The sequence below is a fragment of the Micromys minutus genome (assembly GCF_963924665.1).
Source record: "Micromys minutus genome assembly, chromosome: 25".
NCBI classification, from domain to species: domain Eukaryota; kingdom Metazoa; phylum Chordata; class Mammalia; order Rodentia; family Muridae; genus Micromys; species Micromys minutus.
Genome location: NC_137960.1, coordinates 10414186 through 10432199, shown reverse-complemented (window position 1 = coordinate 10432199; position 18014 = coordinate 10414186). Strand labels below are relative to the sequence as shown.

General features: G+C 48.5%; 1 protein-coding gene across 1 annotated transcript in view; it reads right to left on the bottom strand.

The window, feature by feature from the left end:
- CABIN1 (calcineurin binding protein 1) overlaps positions 1 to 18014 on the bottom strand; it is a 110976-nt gene that overhangs the window by 48871 nt on the left and 44091 nt on the right. The window contains exons 25-27 of the mRNA XM_080937664.1: positions 16911 to 17062; positions 15394 to 15572; positions 1268 to 1450 (exon numbers count right to left, since the gene is read on the bottom strand). Coding sequence (XP_080793790.1) covers positions 1268 to 1450; positions 15394 to 15572; positions 16911 to 17062 — 514 coding nt within the window. The remainder of the gene's footprint in view (positions 1 to 1267; positions 1451 to 15393; positions 15573 to 16910; positions 17063 to 18014) is intronic.

Genomic DNA, 18014 nt, shown 5'->3' with positions numbered 1-18014 from the left:
CCCTGTGTAGTCCTGGCTAGCCTCAAACTCACAAAAATCCACCTTCCCCTGCCTCCCAAGTGTGGGGATTAAAGCCACGCACCATCACACCCAGCTTAACCTGTCTCTTGATGGGAACCAGGCACATGTAACCCCCTTATCAGCCAGAGACAAAAAACCAGAAGAGTCCAATCCTCTTCCAAATGGCTATGTCCCCACTACAACAGTTACAAGTGAGCCACTAACTTGATAGAAACTTGCTGAGGTTAGGCCCAGGCCCAGAGGATGCAGGCTATCCCCACCAGCCCACCCAGAAGGCAACAGAGAGCAGTGACTAAGGCTGATCTCCTCACCTCACCCTTTCTCAGTCTCGGGACATCCAAATGTGAGACTGGGTTGTCTGGCAAATGCACACATATTTCTATTTACTGAGACTGGGAAAGGTCTTGGGAGGAGTTTACTGAGGAAGGAGACCTGAATTCAGATTCCCTAAAGCCATGTAACGCTAGACACAGTAGTACACACATCTGTATCCCAGAGCTCCTTGGCAAGAGAGGAGGTGGACAACAAAGACTGTGCTCAAAAAGGTTGAAGGTGCTACCTGTTCTCTGTCTCCACGTGTGTGCTATGCACATCACACACCCACACATACACAAAAAGGAAGCTTTAGGAATCTATGGCTAACTAGCCACAGCCTAGGAGTGGCAGTAGGGATGCCTCAGCCTGCCTACAATCACACTGCAAACTTAGAAGTAAGGCTCTGTAGATCGCCACACAGGGGACCCAGGGATCCCAAGGGAGCTGGGCATGTCCCAGGCTTAGATCAGTGCTCTCTGCCCAAAAAAGGCAGATTTCCCAAGAAGTCTGATATGATTCAGACTAAAAGGAAAACACAGTTGTGACATTCAGAATCCCAAGACGTTTTCTGATAACCATTCATTTGCCAAGGCGGGGGCAGGCATACTACACTGACACTGTGAACACAGCTTTCCCAGGCAGGTGACTGTATCATCCCTGTATGACAAGTGTCTCAGAGCATCTTCAAAAGCCGCCTCACTTAATCCTCACAACTCCTGGGGTCTGGTACTGGGATACTCCTATCCTACAGTCCGACCAGAGGCCCAGAGAGGTAAGTGACTTTTCCACTAACAGGCTGGGGCAAAGAAGCAGACACATGGAGACGGAAGCCAGGCTGAGTCTAAGCTTCTCCAGGACCTGGAGTCTCAGTTCTTCCTGGACTGCTCCAGGCAATCAAATCAGGTCCAATTTAGCAAGTTAGACTTCTTACCTCTTTCCTCTGTGGGCCCTGGAGGGTCTTTACCAGTTGGTCCTGCTTGAGCACAGAGCCCAGACAGCCTCTTCTCCGGAAAGAGCTTTCGAGAACCGTCCAGCAAACTTGTGGGCTCATTAAAGAAGTCCTGTGTTGAGCTGGAGTCTGACAGTGCCACAGCTGTGCTGTCCTGGCTTCGGTCTGAAGGAAGGAGGGAGGAAAAGGCAGGAGCATGAACTCACACCACCCCGGCACACAAGGTCTACCAGGGCTAGATTCCCACACAGCCCAGGACTGTCCTGTAGCAGAACATCCTCAGCATATCACTCTAGCCCTGCTGAGCCCAACCCACCTGAGAAGCTCTGAGCCACTCACAAAAGGCACCAAACTCTGGAAGGTCAACCTTCCAGAGTTTCTCCGAATAGTAGTCTGGCAAACTCAACAACTGGCTCCTATGGAAAAAGCCCTGATGTGCTTAGTAGGCTGTGGGGAAATCCCTACTATAGCTAATTTCAAGCTACCAATGTGCTGCTAGGAGGTATGGAGTTGAGAAGAGACAGACTGGTCACCACTGTGAGGTGTTGCTGCCAAAGAGACTTAAGAGAAGGTTCAGAGGCCAAAAAAACAAATCAATCAATCAATCAAACAAACAAACAAACAAATAAATAAAACAAACCAGCAAATGTTTTTAGGCAGATGTATGTTCTAGAATAAAGAATCTAAATTCCTTTGAGTCTTGGACACAAAGGCAGTTTGCACTCACTTCCTGGCTGTTCTTCGTAAGTCTCCACAGGGACTTAAGGGAAAGACTAGAGGCAGAGATGGGAGGAGGCTTAAAGAACAGAGGCCTAAGGAGGGGTGTAGCTTAAAAGATGTGAAGCTCATCTGGACCCTTCATCCCTAAGGAACAAAACCTTCAGTTTTGGGGAACAGGCAGCAAATCTTGCTGCCTCCAAGATACAGGAGAAGGAAAAAGGAAGACTTTTAGTATAAGAAAAAGCAGGAAACCTACCACTAGGGAGGGTCACAATCACTAAGAAAGCTGTATCCCTGAGAGGCAGGGGACATAGAGCCTCCCTAAGTCTGAGGCTTAATCAACAGAAGAAAGCCAGCCTTGCCTCTGCCCCAGGATGGCCAGCAAGTACCCACTAGCAAAACAAGTAGAGTAAAATCTGCTGCCGGAGAGAGGAGCAAGCAGAAGAGCCTGCAGAGGCTTAAGGCAGAGAGGAGAACTAGAACTGAGCAAAGTCTCATCTGGAGAAAACACAAAACCAGTAGGCAATCAGCACAACACTGCAACCCAGCCCAGAGGCCCAAGAGCAGCACAGGTACACCTATTCCAGAAGCAGATAGGATTCATTTCAGTTGGTTTCTTGGGTCCTACATGTGATACCTGCTATTCACTATAAAATTGTAAGATATAGACACGCATTAAGAAACAAACACCCATACTGTAAAGAGGGAAACAATAGAACCAGAGTTGGAGATGATCACTGGCTGTTTAAAATAGCAACAATTAATGTCATGCATAACTACAATTAGGATGTTAAGGCCACAGTGGAAAACCTGTACACTACCCACGGACAGATGGTAAATTTCAGGAGTGAGCTGGAAATTATAAAGAGGGATCAAATGCAGTTTCTAGAAATAAAAAAAAACAGTAACAGAAATGAGATGATGCTTTGGCCAGGCTTCCCAGCAGACTTGACACAACTAGGTTGAAGGATCAAAACTTAAGCTAGAGGGCTGAGGAGATGGCTCAGAGGTTAAAAAAGAGCACTGGCTGTTCTTATACAGGACCTGAGTTTAGTTCTTATCACCCATAGAGTGGCTCAAACCACCAGATTCAGATCTAGCACCCTCTCTGGTCTCTGGGCATGAGGCACTCACATGCTGTACATACTTACATGTTGTAGTAAATATATTTTAAAAAATTGGTTTATCTCTTTATCGGCCCTGAGGTCTCTCTCCTCAGGTCTGACCCTGATTTGGAGCCGTGGGCACCACCCAGTCCAAGCCACCCACAGCCCAACCCTGACGGCGCAACTCCCTTCCCTTGGCGGTCTTCCTTTGCCTGCCTTCCACCTCCGTCCAAGGTGTTCATTTACCCCCAAACTCAACACAAACACAACTCTACAGCCCGACTGCTTTTCACTCAGGTTTATATAGTCAACTCTCAATCCACAAACACTCTATACAACAATATTACATCAAATAGATACAAACTGCTCTTCTATATGAGATACTAGACCTATACAATCTTAATGTTCATAGCTATTTAATGCCAATCAATATCACCTGGGTCTAGCTGGTCCTTCGGAACCTCCATCTTGCCACAACCTCTCCTCAGCCTCTGACCTCTAAACCTCTGCCTTCTCTCCACCTCTCTCGCCCCGCCCAGTCACTGGCTTTCCATTATTTTACTAACTAAAATGGGAAGGTTCAGGTGAACCCTCAAGAAGGTTCACCTCTTGAGTATGTGACTGGGCAGCCCTTCTTGGGGAAGTGAAATTAACATTAAAATACAAACAGCTTCAGGACAATCTACACTTACACATGCATGCAAACTACTCACACATACAGAAAAAAATAGACTTAATTCACAACCAATTGAATATAAAAATTCCACATTAGAGGGGTGGGGTGGCAAAGTAGAAGAGAGTACATGAATAATATAACCCATTACTCAGAATCACAGAAATGAAGGAATAGCACTCGTCCAGCATATGCAAAGCCCTGGGTTTGCTCCCAGCACTGCAAAAATTAAAGCACAGAAAAAAAAAAAAAAAAAAAAACAGGACTTTTTAAAAAATAACGAGACACACTGAGTCACCAAGAACCTCAGAGCGTACACATGATGAAGGGATCACATAAACATACGACAACTGGGGATGCAGGAAGACACACACAGGGTTGAAGAACCACCTCTGGGCTGGAGGGGCGAGCAGAGGTTCAGAGACCTTGCTGCTCTAGCAGAGGACCTGAACTTGGTTCCCAGCACTCACATAGTGTCTCACTATGTCTACAACTCTAGGGCCAGGGGCCTGACACTGAAGGCCAGGCAGAACACTCACACACATTAAATAAATAAATCTTTTAAAAAGGTTAAGAAATCAAAACAACAAACTTCTAATCAGAAAACATGCACCAGATAATATCTTTGTTAGGGCAGGAGGAGAAATCCAGATTTTTGAATCAGTAAAAATAACTTCCTACAAGGTAAGAGTAAATGAAGACCTTTCTGAGGTATGCAGAATTCGAGTAAATTTATCATCAACATATATGAGTCATGAAATGTTAAGGTAGAAAAAATATGGACCCGTAAAACTGACGTGAGCTCCCTAGAAATGGCTCACGTGATGATAAACATAAAGACTTTCTACCGAGTGTGATGTTGCTCACCTGTAAGGCTAGTACTGATGAGGTAGGAGACGAGACCTGGTGTCAAAAACCTACACCAAAGTAACAGCAAAGCATGTAGTTTTGCAAAACACACAAAAGTAAAATAAATTAAAACTTCAGAGCATCGGGAGGTCATTACAGTGCAGAGAAGAAGTGCAGTGTCTTTAGAAGGTTGGTGGTGATTAATGATGTCATCATTAGCCTAAAGGCACAGACCACATTTGTGCAGTCAGCGAATGAAGTAGTTTGGGTATCTGAGGGTAAAATAGGAATCTAGAGAGTCAAGTTCAAATTCACCCTGTGTCACTGACCAGCTATTCTGAGATGGGGCAGAGGCAGACACAGTCTTTCTTGAGAACCTTAGGAATCAAACACTGGTGACTGTATCAGCAGATAATCCCAGGGGCTTGTACGAGCTGCTTGGTGGGCAAATTGGAAACAAGGTGGAATTATTTCCAAAGAGTGGAAAGGCTGGAGTCCGACAGGGCAGACTGTGCTGAAATCTTGCTCCTCTGTTCCCGAGTATGGGAAACCTAAGAAACCACACCACAATTGTTTGCACTTTGGTTCCCCTATATGGAACACTACAAACAGTGCTCACTTCCCAGGGTGTCCTTATGCTCACACAGGTCATTAGACACAAGGTGCCTGTATAGTACCTGGCACACATAATCCATACATAATTGTTACAGAGACTAGGTATGATTAGTAATGCCTCACACTAGTCTTCAGAAATTTTATTCTGAATGGAGTTTTGCTGAGCTACACTGCAGTGGGTGCAGGTGCCCATTCTTTTTTTCTTTTTTTTTAAAGATTTATTTACTTATCATATATGAATACACTGTCGCTGTCTTCAGACACACCAGAGAGGGCATCAGAACTTATTAGAGCTGGTTGTGAGCCACCATGTGGTTGCTGCGAATTCAACTCAGGACCTCTGGAAGAGCAGCAGTCTCTTAACCGCTGAGCCATCTCTCCAGCCCACAGGTGCCCATTCTTAACCAGTGCACAAACACCCACCTCAAGCCTGCAGAGGAACACTGAGAATTAGCTCTGACCTCTTTCTTATACCTGCTCTGCTGCTCTGGCCTTGAGACAGAGGAGTCAACATGCAGCACAGCGCAGATGGCTGTCAAGTCCACAGCCTCGTAAGCAGAAGGTTCTAAGTTCAGCTGGCCAGATGTAATATGAACAGAGGGTTTGGGCCCACAGATGAGACCCATACTGGAATTGTCTTACTTTCAGGGTCAGGCTGTGGGGCTTCCTAAGTCCTGAATGAGGGGTGAAGGCCAGGCCTGCTACACTCCAAACTTGAGTCTCCACTATAAAGGAGTCACTACTTCCTCTGCAGGACCAATAGCCCATCTGCTGTCTCCACAGAAAGAGTACTGACAAATGGTGACCATGACATTTCCAGCAGTCATTAAGTCAGTGCAGTTCATGCATGGGGAGTACCACAGCATACACATGGAGGCCAGTGGACAGTTCTGTAGCCACGATCTCCTTCCATCTTTATGAGAGCTCTAGGAAGTCACTCAGGTAATAGCCTTGCTTAGCAAGTGCCTTACCTGCTTTATCCTGCTATCCCTTTGAAGAACTTTGAACTTAAGGGTCTCAGGTCCACATTCCAATCTCTTAGCTGCTACTGACAAGCTAGACAAACATGGCTGAGTAAATCTACTGCCTTAGGGCTCCCATTTCATGTTTTTTACCGTAAGTTTTAGTATCCTTATTCCTGAACATGTGATCTCCAGAGGCTCTGCCACCTAACACACACTAATGACAGCATAATGACCTATCCCATCCTACGGCATTCACGCTGGCCTAGAGAGGAACAGGAATAGCTTAGGCAATGCCAGAGGACCTGAAAGCCTCCAGAAGATGGCAGGCCAGGGCCAGCTCATCTCAGGCAACAGGAAACATGCTGAGGTGACTGCAGACTGAGAAGCATTTCCAACACTGAGCTTCAGGAAGCCAGCCTTGCCAGGATGATCTCACCCACTGGCAGACTGCCCCACTGGCTCAGTGGCTCTCAAGCTGGGCCTAAAGGAATTGCCAGTTTGGTGGAATCCCAGCTGTGATCATTATAAAAACAGAGGATTGACTTGAACAAATGGGTATTTACTCCCAACAAGCTAATGCCCTCGCAACACTTCAACATGAGGGAACCACGGATCCACCAGCAATGCAGGGAAGACAGCTAGACTATAACAGACATGCTGTGGGCAAGAAGAGATAATAGAATGGAGGGTTGTGCTCCACTGAAAAGCAACACCCAGCACAGAACACTCTCTTCAGCCAACAGCAGCAATGGGGAGGAACCAAGGATGGACAGGCTTCCCCAACCTCTGACATGCATGACAAGCTCTTCAAGCTGGCAGAGTATAGGCCACTGGTCTGAGGATGCTGTGGGAGCTCCAGTTCTCTCCTCAGGGATGACCACAGTATAAAGCAGTCCTAATAAAAGCACAGCTAATGGAGCCAGAATCACCACAATCCTGTGTACAGCTGGGGGTTTGTGGTTGTATACAACAAAAACTGGGAAGCTGGGGACAGCCGTGCATGCTGGCAAGGTTGCTGACTAGTCTGGGATTCTAGGGGCTTACATGTATTAGAAATAGAATACGACAAGGGTCAGGGATGTGGGCCAGTCAGTAGGATTTCTGTCTGTCATGCATAAAGCCCTAGGTTCAATTCTCAGCACCACACCCAGGTATACACCCGTAATTCCCATACCCATGAGAGGCAAGAGGATCAGAAGCTTAAAGTCCTCCTTGGCTATAGAGAGGACAAATATCCTTCTGTCCTGTTTCTTTCAAGACTAAAAGAATGAAAGACTTGTTATTTTTAATTATGTGTAGATGCATGTGTGCACTTGGGTACAGATGAGATCTCAGTGCCAGAGGGGTGAGTCCCTGAAGCTGGAGTTAGAGGAGGTTGTGAGTCCTCATGGGTGCTGAGGACTGAACTAAGTCCTCTGGAAGAAAGGCAAGTGCTCTTAACCTCTGAGCCATCCATCGTCTCCAGGCCCAAGATTAGAAACTTTAAATTACACATCTTTCTTTGCATTGTGTATATATGCATGCATGCACACTTGTGCCACAGTGTGTACGTGGAAGTCAGAGAGGTAAGTAGTTCTGTCACGAAGGTCCCTCAGACATGATAAGTGTGTCCTCCCTAATGAGCCATCCACCTTGCTGCTCCTCTCCTCCCCTCTTTCTCGTCCTTTGAGAAAAGAATGTTACTACATAGCCCTGGAACTCAGGATCCTCTTGATTTCTGGGATTGCAGGTAGGAGTCACCACACCCAGCAGAGGTAAATTTCTTCAAATAAAATATGCTATAGGATGCAAAGCTCAGGATTCTAGTCTTCTCTGTCCCTTCAAGTCTGTTGAGTATGAAATGATAGATATTTAAGAGAGTCCTGATTACAAACTCCAAGAAGACACACGGAGTTCCACATCAAGAACCCAACTGGTCAGAAGGAAGCCAAGCTCCACTTCTTTCAAGGCAGAGGGGTAAAGACGAATGAAAAGCTCTTAGAGGGCGGATGGAAGCCTAGCATGGTGGTCACGACTATGACCCAGCACTCAGAAGGATGAGGCAGGGGCCAGCCTAAGCTACCTGTCAGGATCAAAGTTTTAAAAATAAGTATAAGTAGGTTGCTGTAGTATGCATACATACAGAACCTCCCCATCTCCTCTCCCAGGGAGCCACATCTTCTCTGGTACAGCTGACTGAGGACCTTGGGGAGGCAAACAGACAAAAATGAGAAAGTTTGCCAGGGGCATTATAAAATGTGATAAATTACCCTCTTTCTGCCACCACCTAATGCAGTGATGGCGCAGGGGCTGGGTGAAATCAGACAACAGAGCCTAGCCTAGCCCACAACATAAGGCCAGCCTCAGACTCTAAAGTTGAATCAGTTGGCTGTGAGTAACAAGGAAAACTGCATGAAGCCTGGGACAGCCTCTCCTCCTCATCAGGAAGCCTTGCCCTTGAGGCTCAGCAGTGGGGCAGAAGGAAAAAGGATGCTACTGACCACACTGTTTCCTCCTGACTCCCAGAAGGCCCTTTACATAGCAGTCTTCTTAGCTCGGCAGGCATATAGCCAAGCAAGGTCCAGTGCACTGAAGAAGGCCAGAAGTTGAGGACTTCTGGAGAGCAGGACCAGATTCCTTTTGGATGTTTAGCCACTCATCACTTTGTAACTTGAGGACGACTTACCTTCCCTGGTCATCACTACATTTGTTTCCTGGAGAGCTAAATTCATCTTTGTCTCAACTGACACAGCACCTGGCTCAACACACTGATAACAGTAGGGAGTGTACAGCCCCACGGGGCTCGGGCATTGGTGAGAGTACACAGCTAAGCACTGAGCTTCCGGCCTATCTCTTCTACACAGCTGCCCTGGGCTCTGCAGACCTTACCTGGGATCTTGTAGCTGAGGGTCCAAAGAGGCTGACATTGAAACTCAGGAGAACCCTGGCAGGACAAGGTGGGTGTGGCTAATGTTACTAAAGCAAAGACTACTCTCTCCTGGTTGCCTGCAGAGGGCCACATGTGGGCAAAGGCAGGCCGTGTTTTGTTGCCTTGTCTTGGCCATCTGCTCAATCTCTGAGGGGGCTCTGGACTTGAGACAGAGCAAGAAATCTAGAGAAATCCTTTTTGATCGACCTAGCAAGAGGCTGACACATGAATGGAACCCCTAAGGACCGCACATAGTCCACATTAGCCCTGTGCCTCAGAAGTTGGGAGTGCATGTGTTTTTCTGAAGAAGCTGCCTGGTGGTCAGCAGAAAAGATCAGCTCTAGCCGCAGGCTCTAGGCTAGGCCTGACTTTTCACTTCAATGTTCTTTTAAAATCTTGCTCATGTGGCAACTTTTCATAGTGACGAATACTTGGGGCATGATTACAAATCTCTGATTCTCTTAATCACACAAAGGGACAGGAGCCACTCCAGCCTGCCTGCTCTGAGTCCTGAGTGGGGACAAAGCATAGCTGCCGGTCACCTGTTGCTGAAGCCCTAGGGCCCTCTGTTTCCAGGGTACAAGGCAAAGGAATAAGAGCCCACTTCAAAGAGGGCAAAGGGCTGGCCTGGGGACAGAATGGCAGCCTGTCCCAACTGCTCTGAAAGGAGATTCTCTCTTGAGTCTTTCCTCATCCAGGTTTAATTATGCTCAAAACTACAGGATGCCCAGTCTGAGAGAGTTTTCTTATGAGATGTGGGCTTCCAGGACCTCCTTCAATGTGTTTGTGACACTTGCTCCAGCAGCAAGACTTGTTTATTCCTTCAAGTTAAACCAATGAATATTCAGAAAAAGACCGGCCATCACAGACTGCAGGGGCTCTGACCAATCAACCTAAAGAGATCAGAATGTCTGCCAACCAGAAAACAGGTTTCTAAAATACACTCACAAACTCAAGTAGAACCAAGATCCTGAGAAATTTCCAACTGGACAAAAGTCCATTCCAGCTGGTCTTTGCTAGCCAAATACCAGGAAATGATGGGACCTCCAGGAACGGGGCTGGCCACAGGAAATATAGGTGCCAATAGCAGGCTGAGGAGACTGCCAAGGCACCAACTGGAGACACAGAAGCACAGACACCTTGAGAAAGAAGCAAGCAGCAGGTGGGAAGCAGGGCATTATACGATGGGGAAACAGGCTGCATTCCAGCTTTCCTGGGTCAGTGAAGCAAGGCCAGACACTTCAAGCTCCACCTTGCTCTGAGGGTGGTGCTGGGAGTCTGACAGTTACTGGGAGTTTCTCTCTCTCACTCTGTAGCTCAGGTCAGGAGATAAACTGGCCAGAGAGAACTCAATTGCTAAGAACAGAGGACACCAGGACAGCTGGCAGCCTATGGCTATCTGGTCTACTTTCTGGGAAGGCTCTTCCAATAAAAAACAAGAAGAGTCTGTGTGTCAAGTCAAGCAGGAGTCTGTGGCCTGTCACTCTGCCACTGTCCTGTGCTCTCTCCCCACAGCATCCCTTTGTGCCCACTCCAACACACTGCAGGACTCTCTAACTCACACTGTCTTTGTCGTCCCCCCCCCCAACCCCTCCCCCCAGTGTTCTGTAGACTGACAGTAGTCATCCCAACCCACAAACCCAAAGAACCAACCACCATCTCAAGGCACCACCTAGGAGCATGCAGGTCCAACCACAGCAGGGTCAGGGTATTCTCAGCTTGACTTTCCCCATGGTGCCCTCCTCCATGCCTAGCACACAGCAGGAGCTGTTTAACTGCCACCATCAGCACTGGCCTGAGAGAGGGTCTCAGAAAGGTTAAGGATAAGAGTGGGAACAGGAAGATGTCAGCTGATGGCACGGAGCAGCATGTGTTCCCCTGGGACTCTTTCCCATTTTGGGCAGGTCTGTTTACAGGAATATGGAGCTCCTACAAAAACAGATCTGCTCTTCTCCCTAGGAGAGCAGGGTGAAGACCAGGCTCAGGACCAGCTTTAGAGTCATTTCCAACCCCTGGCCCTTAATAGTCAGGGCAGTGGGAACTATGTAAGGTCCACTCTGAGTTTTGGCTACTGTTCACAATCTGCAGTTTTTACACTTGATCTCGCAAAGGGGATTTGGTATCTTTATAGAGTCTGTTGCCATTTTGTTGTTGTTTTAAGAACGAATGAAGAAAGCAATGGGAGTAGAGGCCTGAGCTACCTGCCAGACAGGGAGGCAGGAGGACTTGGGAGAGGCTACCACTGCCTCTGCATCAGGCCAGAACTGGAAAACGGGCAGTTGGCAGAAGCCAAGCACAGCACATCAAACACACATTCTTGAAATCACAGGACCGGCAGACATGAAGGTGCTCCTGGTCACAGGGAAAGCAGGGAGCCGGACTGAGGGCTGAGCATGCGGTCTGCACTGTTCCCTGAAGCGAGCCGTGACAGGTGCAAGCAGAGACAAAGCCTGGAGAACAGAGTGTGGTCAGGGTTAGGGGCAGCACGGGCAATATTGGTGGAGGCAGTATGGTGAGCAGGTGAGCATGGCAACGACAGCAGGCAGCGGTGACGGCATGGAGGTGGGGATGGATGGCTGCGAAGAGGCATGCTGCCCTAGCTTCCCTACCGTCTGCAGTTGGGGGGCCTGGGCTCCCTGGGAGCTCTGCCCATGCTGGTAATGAGGCAGAGTGGGCCCCCCTGCAGCCACAGATCAGCTGTTCTTGTCCCCTCTGCCAATACTGACCACTGAACTTAGCTAAATGTGGCCTTTTACTCCTAACCAAGCCAGGTCTCTAGAACATTCTATGTCACCCGACCAGTGCTGACCTTTGGCTCACCCCATTCCTCAGCTATGCAGCTGACTTGAGGCTACCTCCTCCAAGCTTACAGGGTTGTTCTGTGCATCTGGGACAGTGCTGCCAGAAGACCTGGATGGATTTGTTAAAGAATCCCAGACAATCCCCAGGGCAAGCCCTCTGACCTCTGAGGTCCTTCCTGGCTTTGACATTCTCAAGTGACATGGAGCAAGACAGGCACACAAACAGTAAGGTTCTTCATTCAATAAATATTGCTACAGACATATCCTGAAAGTCAATTAACCAGATCAAATGAAGGCAAAAGCCACTTAGGAATGGCCCTATTCCATGCACCCTTCACCGAGGCACCTCCAGCCAGGACAGAAACAGAACGACCATCTGTAAAGTTAGCCTCACACCTGGACTGAAAGAGACTTCCACCATACTCTCTCTCAGCTCCGCCCCAAAGAGCAGAAAGCTGGACTGCACTCAGCTCCATCTTCTTTCAGGGAAATAAGGCCACTGTCAAGCCTGATGGTGGCTGCGAAGATGGAGCCACGCTACCATCTTGCAGGTACCTGCTGGAGCTTGGTACTGAGAGCATACAGTGCTATGTGGAGAAGCCTAACTGCTCATACATGTATACATATGCACACAACTATACCAACTAGCACGTAAGGTAGGACAAGAGTCTGCCATTTGACATGCACACACAGCAATGACTGGAGCCCCCTTAAAGGTGACAGAATACATGACACATCACTTTGCCCAGAGACAGGGAGTCTCAATATGAAGTATATGGGTCAGTTCCAGGAGATACACTGAAAGAAGTTGGGTGCGTTGGGAGAAGAGCTGCATCTGCTGGGTACTCTGCCTCAGCTCTCCCTCCCTCTCCCTTCCCACCTCAGTTTGGTCAGTCTAGGGTGGCCTTGTGACCTTGGTAAGAAAAGCTGAATATGATGGCTGGCTGCTGTGGCCTCCAGGGTCAATCCCAAAGCTTTTCCCAAGCACGATAGATAGCCTGCAAGAAGTGTGCGCCTTCAGTGCATGCAGCACAGTGGCCAGTCAGGACGGGTCAGACAGTGAGCTGGGTCTTATCTTAGGAAAGGGCTATTATCAAATGGCAAGCCACCTGTATCCACCTGATGATGCATGTGGCAGTGTCCACACATCTTTTGAGGCCATACTCTGGCTAGAAAGTTGGGGTAAAAAAAGAATAATGACAAACCCAGGACTTGGGCTTCTATTCTATGAGGTTCTAGTTCATGGAAGACCTGAAAAACTACATCTAGAAGCAGCCAGGCTGTGCGAATCAATTAAGGACCTTGTCTAAAGAAGCTGAACATGCAAGTGCTGGAGTTGGTTTGGAATTCAGAGGTCTCTGGACTGCCCCGCCCTTCCATCTGACCTCTACTCCCTAGGTGAAGTGGTATCAGGCTAGAAACACTCGAGCTGCACTGGGAGGATGCCTCTGACTTGAGAGAAAGTGTTAACACCCTGTCTTGGGTCAGCTCACGAAGCAGGAGTAGCAGTAGGTTGTGTGGCTTCAAGCTACTAGCAAACGCCTCACCTTGCAAGCTGCTTGTTTCTGCCTAAGGTCTGGCCCTTTCCCTAGGAACCAGAGACTGATGGAAAGGTTACGTCTGAAGAGTACAATCAGTTTTAGGGCTCGAATCATTTTCCTGTTGCAGATACTTCTCTGGGGCTGCAGAGAGTAAAGAGGCTGGGCATCCTCAAAGTGTTACGTTCTCCATGCACTGGGGCTGGGCAAACATCCGGTGTGGAAACCCAGGGGTTCCACGGTTAACAGGAGTCATTTGGGAACTACTGAACATATATCTGAATGTTCTTGTTCTGCAAACTTCCAGAACAACTAACTGTTAGGTTAGCACCAAATACTTAACACTCCCAGCACCCAGTTCCTGAACTCCACAGCTCGAGGGTCACACACGTGCCGCATGGCTTAGTAAGTTCATCGGTTCCAAGATATGCCATGGGCTCCTTCGAGGCACTCCTGCCTCCCTCCTTCCTGCTCCTAAAAGCACAATTAATCCAGTAGGTGAACAGCCCAGCCATGGTGCCTGCACCGACTGGCTGGAGGGGCTGCAGAGCTGGTACAGGTCCTCCCCAGTCCAGGAGCACGAGGCAGGTACATATTCAACATGGTGTGGTGGCTGAATCAGCACCAAGGGTATCTAGCAGAAACTCACAGGGCAAGGGTCTACTTCTAATGTGTTTTCTCAGTATCTTCAAAAGCCAATGGCCAGAACAGGGTGGTTCTCACAAACATGAGTTAATTAAGATGGGGAAGAGGCTCTCACATAGAGAGATCTGCTGAGCTGGAGACTGGAGGAGTGGGAGTCAGCTCCTTTCATTTCTGCTCTGGAGAGCTGTAAACACAAAGACAAGGCCATTGGGAGGTAGTGGGGACACAGGACACACACAGACCCTCAGTCTCTTTCTCAGATATATGCTGTAGGCCCAAACCAATCCCAGATGGATGCTCGTGTCCTGTTCTCTCAGGAGATCACTGAAACACCACTGCGTCATCCTTCCCGGAGCTTTGCTGAAATGGAGCTCAACACAGCAAGCTTGGAGCAGACGTCCATGCTCTTCAGGAATCTGTATAGCAGGCAGACCTCCATGGAGCCAAGGTAGCACAAGCCCTGCCCCCTCAGCTCTCTACTAGACCTCAAAGTCAGAGCTACCATGGCACCCAAAGAATCCATCCTTCCCCTAAGAACCACCTGACATAGAAACAGCCCTGGCGCCAATCCTGCCACACGCAGGAGTGTCCTGTCACCATCCTGGAAGGCAGAGCAACAGCCCAGATGAGATGAGTGACATGGAGTGAGGATGTCTTTCCGCATTAGCACCGCCTCTCTAGGGTTCCGCTTCAGTGACACCCTAAGTCCATCAATTTGCTTATCCCAAGTACTCTGTCACCAGGTTGCTACTGTACAGGTGAGGACACGGAAAGACTGAGCTATAGGCCAGCATGCAAGCCTAATGTTAGTAAGGAATGTGACTGAATAGTCGCCACCTGCCTCATCCCACATGGAACAGCCTCTGGATGCCCAAGAGTGACAGATTTAGCATTAGTCATAGCCTACCTACCAAAGGACAGAGCCATGACAATGTGCTGCAGACAGACATAGGCCACATGGAGCTAACAGTGACAAGAGTCACTGCAGGCAGCCTACAGAGCACCCCCATTTTGCAGGCAGGAAATTGCAAGCTCAACAGGAAGCTGCCTCGCCAGACCTGCTCTTTCCCTGCCTCCCAAGTGGGCGAGTTCAGATGGCGACCTGAGCATGTCTTGGAAGCACAAGCACTGTGAATCCATGAGGTAAATGAACAGCCGCAACATTGCCCGTGTCACCCCAGACCCAGCACCCCCCTCGCCAAAACAAAGCGACAAATGAAGTCGCTCAAGCACCCTCCCCACAGCTGGTGTGCCGCCCTTGGCACAGTAGGGAGAACAGGGACTATACCGTCCGGCGTCGCCTGCTGATGGGGTTTTTTACATTTGACGTAATCGTGGTCAATCGGAGTGGCTGTGTAAGGTGGGGATGTCAGACCTGGGCCAGAGGAGGAGGGAAGGGAGGCTCCGGGGCCCGGCAGTGTCCCAGCTGAAGAGTGGGAGTCCTCATCCACCAGGCAGGCCTTCTCCCTGTGGGGACAAAGCTACGTGTCAATGTCCACACTACGAAGAAGCAAATGTTCCTGGGTCAGCACCCCTCCCGGGGGGCTGCTACTCTACATACCTCGAGTGGTCCTTTACTCGTGAGGCTAATGCACTAGGGAGGAGGGACTCTCCCCAAATCACTCTCATGGCCTCCAGCCTCTAAATGGATGCTGCCCAACCTTTCTGGCCAGGGTCTAACAGCACCTGGTTCCAGGCTCAGGAAACCTTTCAAAGGAAGTGGCAAGTACACTTGCCTAGTATCCACAGGCTCCTGAGTTCAATCTCTTAGTACCACAAAAGCAGCATAAACCTGCAGATTGCACTTGTGTAAACAACTACACACACACACACACACACACACACACACACACACACACACACAATTTGAGAAATGAAAGGGAATAAAGGCCAATTCTGGTGACAAGAGAGCTGTCACAATTTAAGTCTAAGAATGTGTGTCTGATTTCCTTAATTACAATGTATTCACATATTATTTATATGTCACATTTTTTCAGGGCAAAGTGATGATCAGTAAAAATTTCTCTGCACCCTGGAAACCTCTTAGACTAGAAGACATGTGTGTCTAACTGCTGAGCACACTATACCAACCTAAGTCACCTACTACCCAGGTGCTCATCCCTCCTGCAGAGACTGGAGCAGGGTTCAGCACTGCTCACTGTAGGCACGGTTTACATGACGAGCTACAGCCATGAACAGACAGTTCTCAGGCACAGGGCCTAGGAGCAGCTTTCTCTGCTGGGTTCTACACAATCCTCAGCCAGGTGGAGCCTTAGAGATGGGAGGGGTTGAATCCAGCATCACGGCAGAAACAACCAAGAAAAATGTGTCTGGGACCCAAAGACAACTTATGTCAGGAGACAAGTAATCAGTCCCCAAGCAACTGAGGAGATTGTGCCAGAGTCCTACTTCCTGAAAGCAGAGACCTGTTGTTCTCCCTGGCACTGAAGAAAGAGCTCACTGGTACTCCAGAGAACAGGCCTGGACCTCAGAAGTCATCCAGTTGGAGTCTGGGTAAGAGGAAATAGGATAGCCTAGTCTGTCAGTATGTTCTGCACAGGACAAGGCTTTGTTACACTGGAGCAGGAGGGAGAGGCTGGCTTCTCCCCAGGCCTCACCCTGAGGGTAGGGCTGCACCAGCCAATGCCACAGAGTTGAGGGTAACAACAGATACTCTCCCACAAATTCAATAGAAGTAGCTTAGCTCCACAGACAGATTCTGAACTCCAGCTTATCCAGTAGCCCTCCTCCAAACGCTACCTACAGCAAAATGAGCTCCCAGGGTCCCTGCAAGCCAGCACTCACTTTTCTGAAGCTTTGGCTGTATTCTTCTCCTCGCCCCTGGCAAAAGGACCTTCTGCTGCCTCCTTCATAAAGCTGACCAGGACCTCTGCACTAACCCCAGAGTCAGGTTTGCCCAGGAGCTTCAGGATGGACGCATGGAGCCGGAAGTACACCTAGAACAATACCACTGGCATAATAAAATAGCCTTCTCCATTCTAGGCCTGTTCCATGGGTGAAGCAGCCATACTAGAAGCAGGCTGCTGCCCCAGAAACAAGCTACCACACATTGCCTGTCCTTTTGAGCATTTAACACACCCAGCACTGAAAATTAAAATAGACAATGTCAGCACTCTAAGTTAAACATGTGCCAGTCATCCAGGCACATGATGGTGAGATAATGAGCGGCAGCCAGTGGGCACTGCCTCAGATCTGATGTAGCCCAGACTAGACTCAATCTTGTTGTTTAGGTGAGGATGGTCTGGACCTCTTAACCCCTGTCTCCACTTCCCAAGTGCAGCATTTTCTGGTTTGCTCACAAGATTGGCAAGTCTTAAAAGAAGGGTCTCAGAATGGCTAAGGGACCAATGTCCTCAGTGGTGCTATTCTCTAGAGTACCTGGATGCCATGGTCAAACCTGCAGATAGTTTACACTCACCTTTAAACTTCAGCCCCTGGAAGCACTCCTGAGAGCTCCCTGATACAAGACTAGGCGTGTATATCTCCTCGCATTATCCCAGTATAGCAACACCAGAGGCCAAGCCCATGAAGAGGCTTTTCAGGTAAGCAAGTGGGAGCTCTGAGCAAGGGAGGCATGGGGCAGGCAGCAAAGTTTCCTATAATTTCTACTACATCGTGCCCAAGGAAAGTGTGAGCTACAAAAGTCAACAACTGTGTTCCTACCAACCCAGCAATAGGAAGAACACCTAGACCTTGAAGAACATAGCCAGACTATTACACATTACAGGTACGGGAGACCATGGTCACTGGGGACTTTCATGTCTTATATTCTTGGGATTTTTATGAGTCTCTAAAAACAAACAAATAAATACGTATAGAATTTATAATCAAGTGTCAGGGAGGACAAAAACAAAAACCTGTGCCCTAGAAGAAGGAAAATAACAAGAA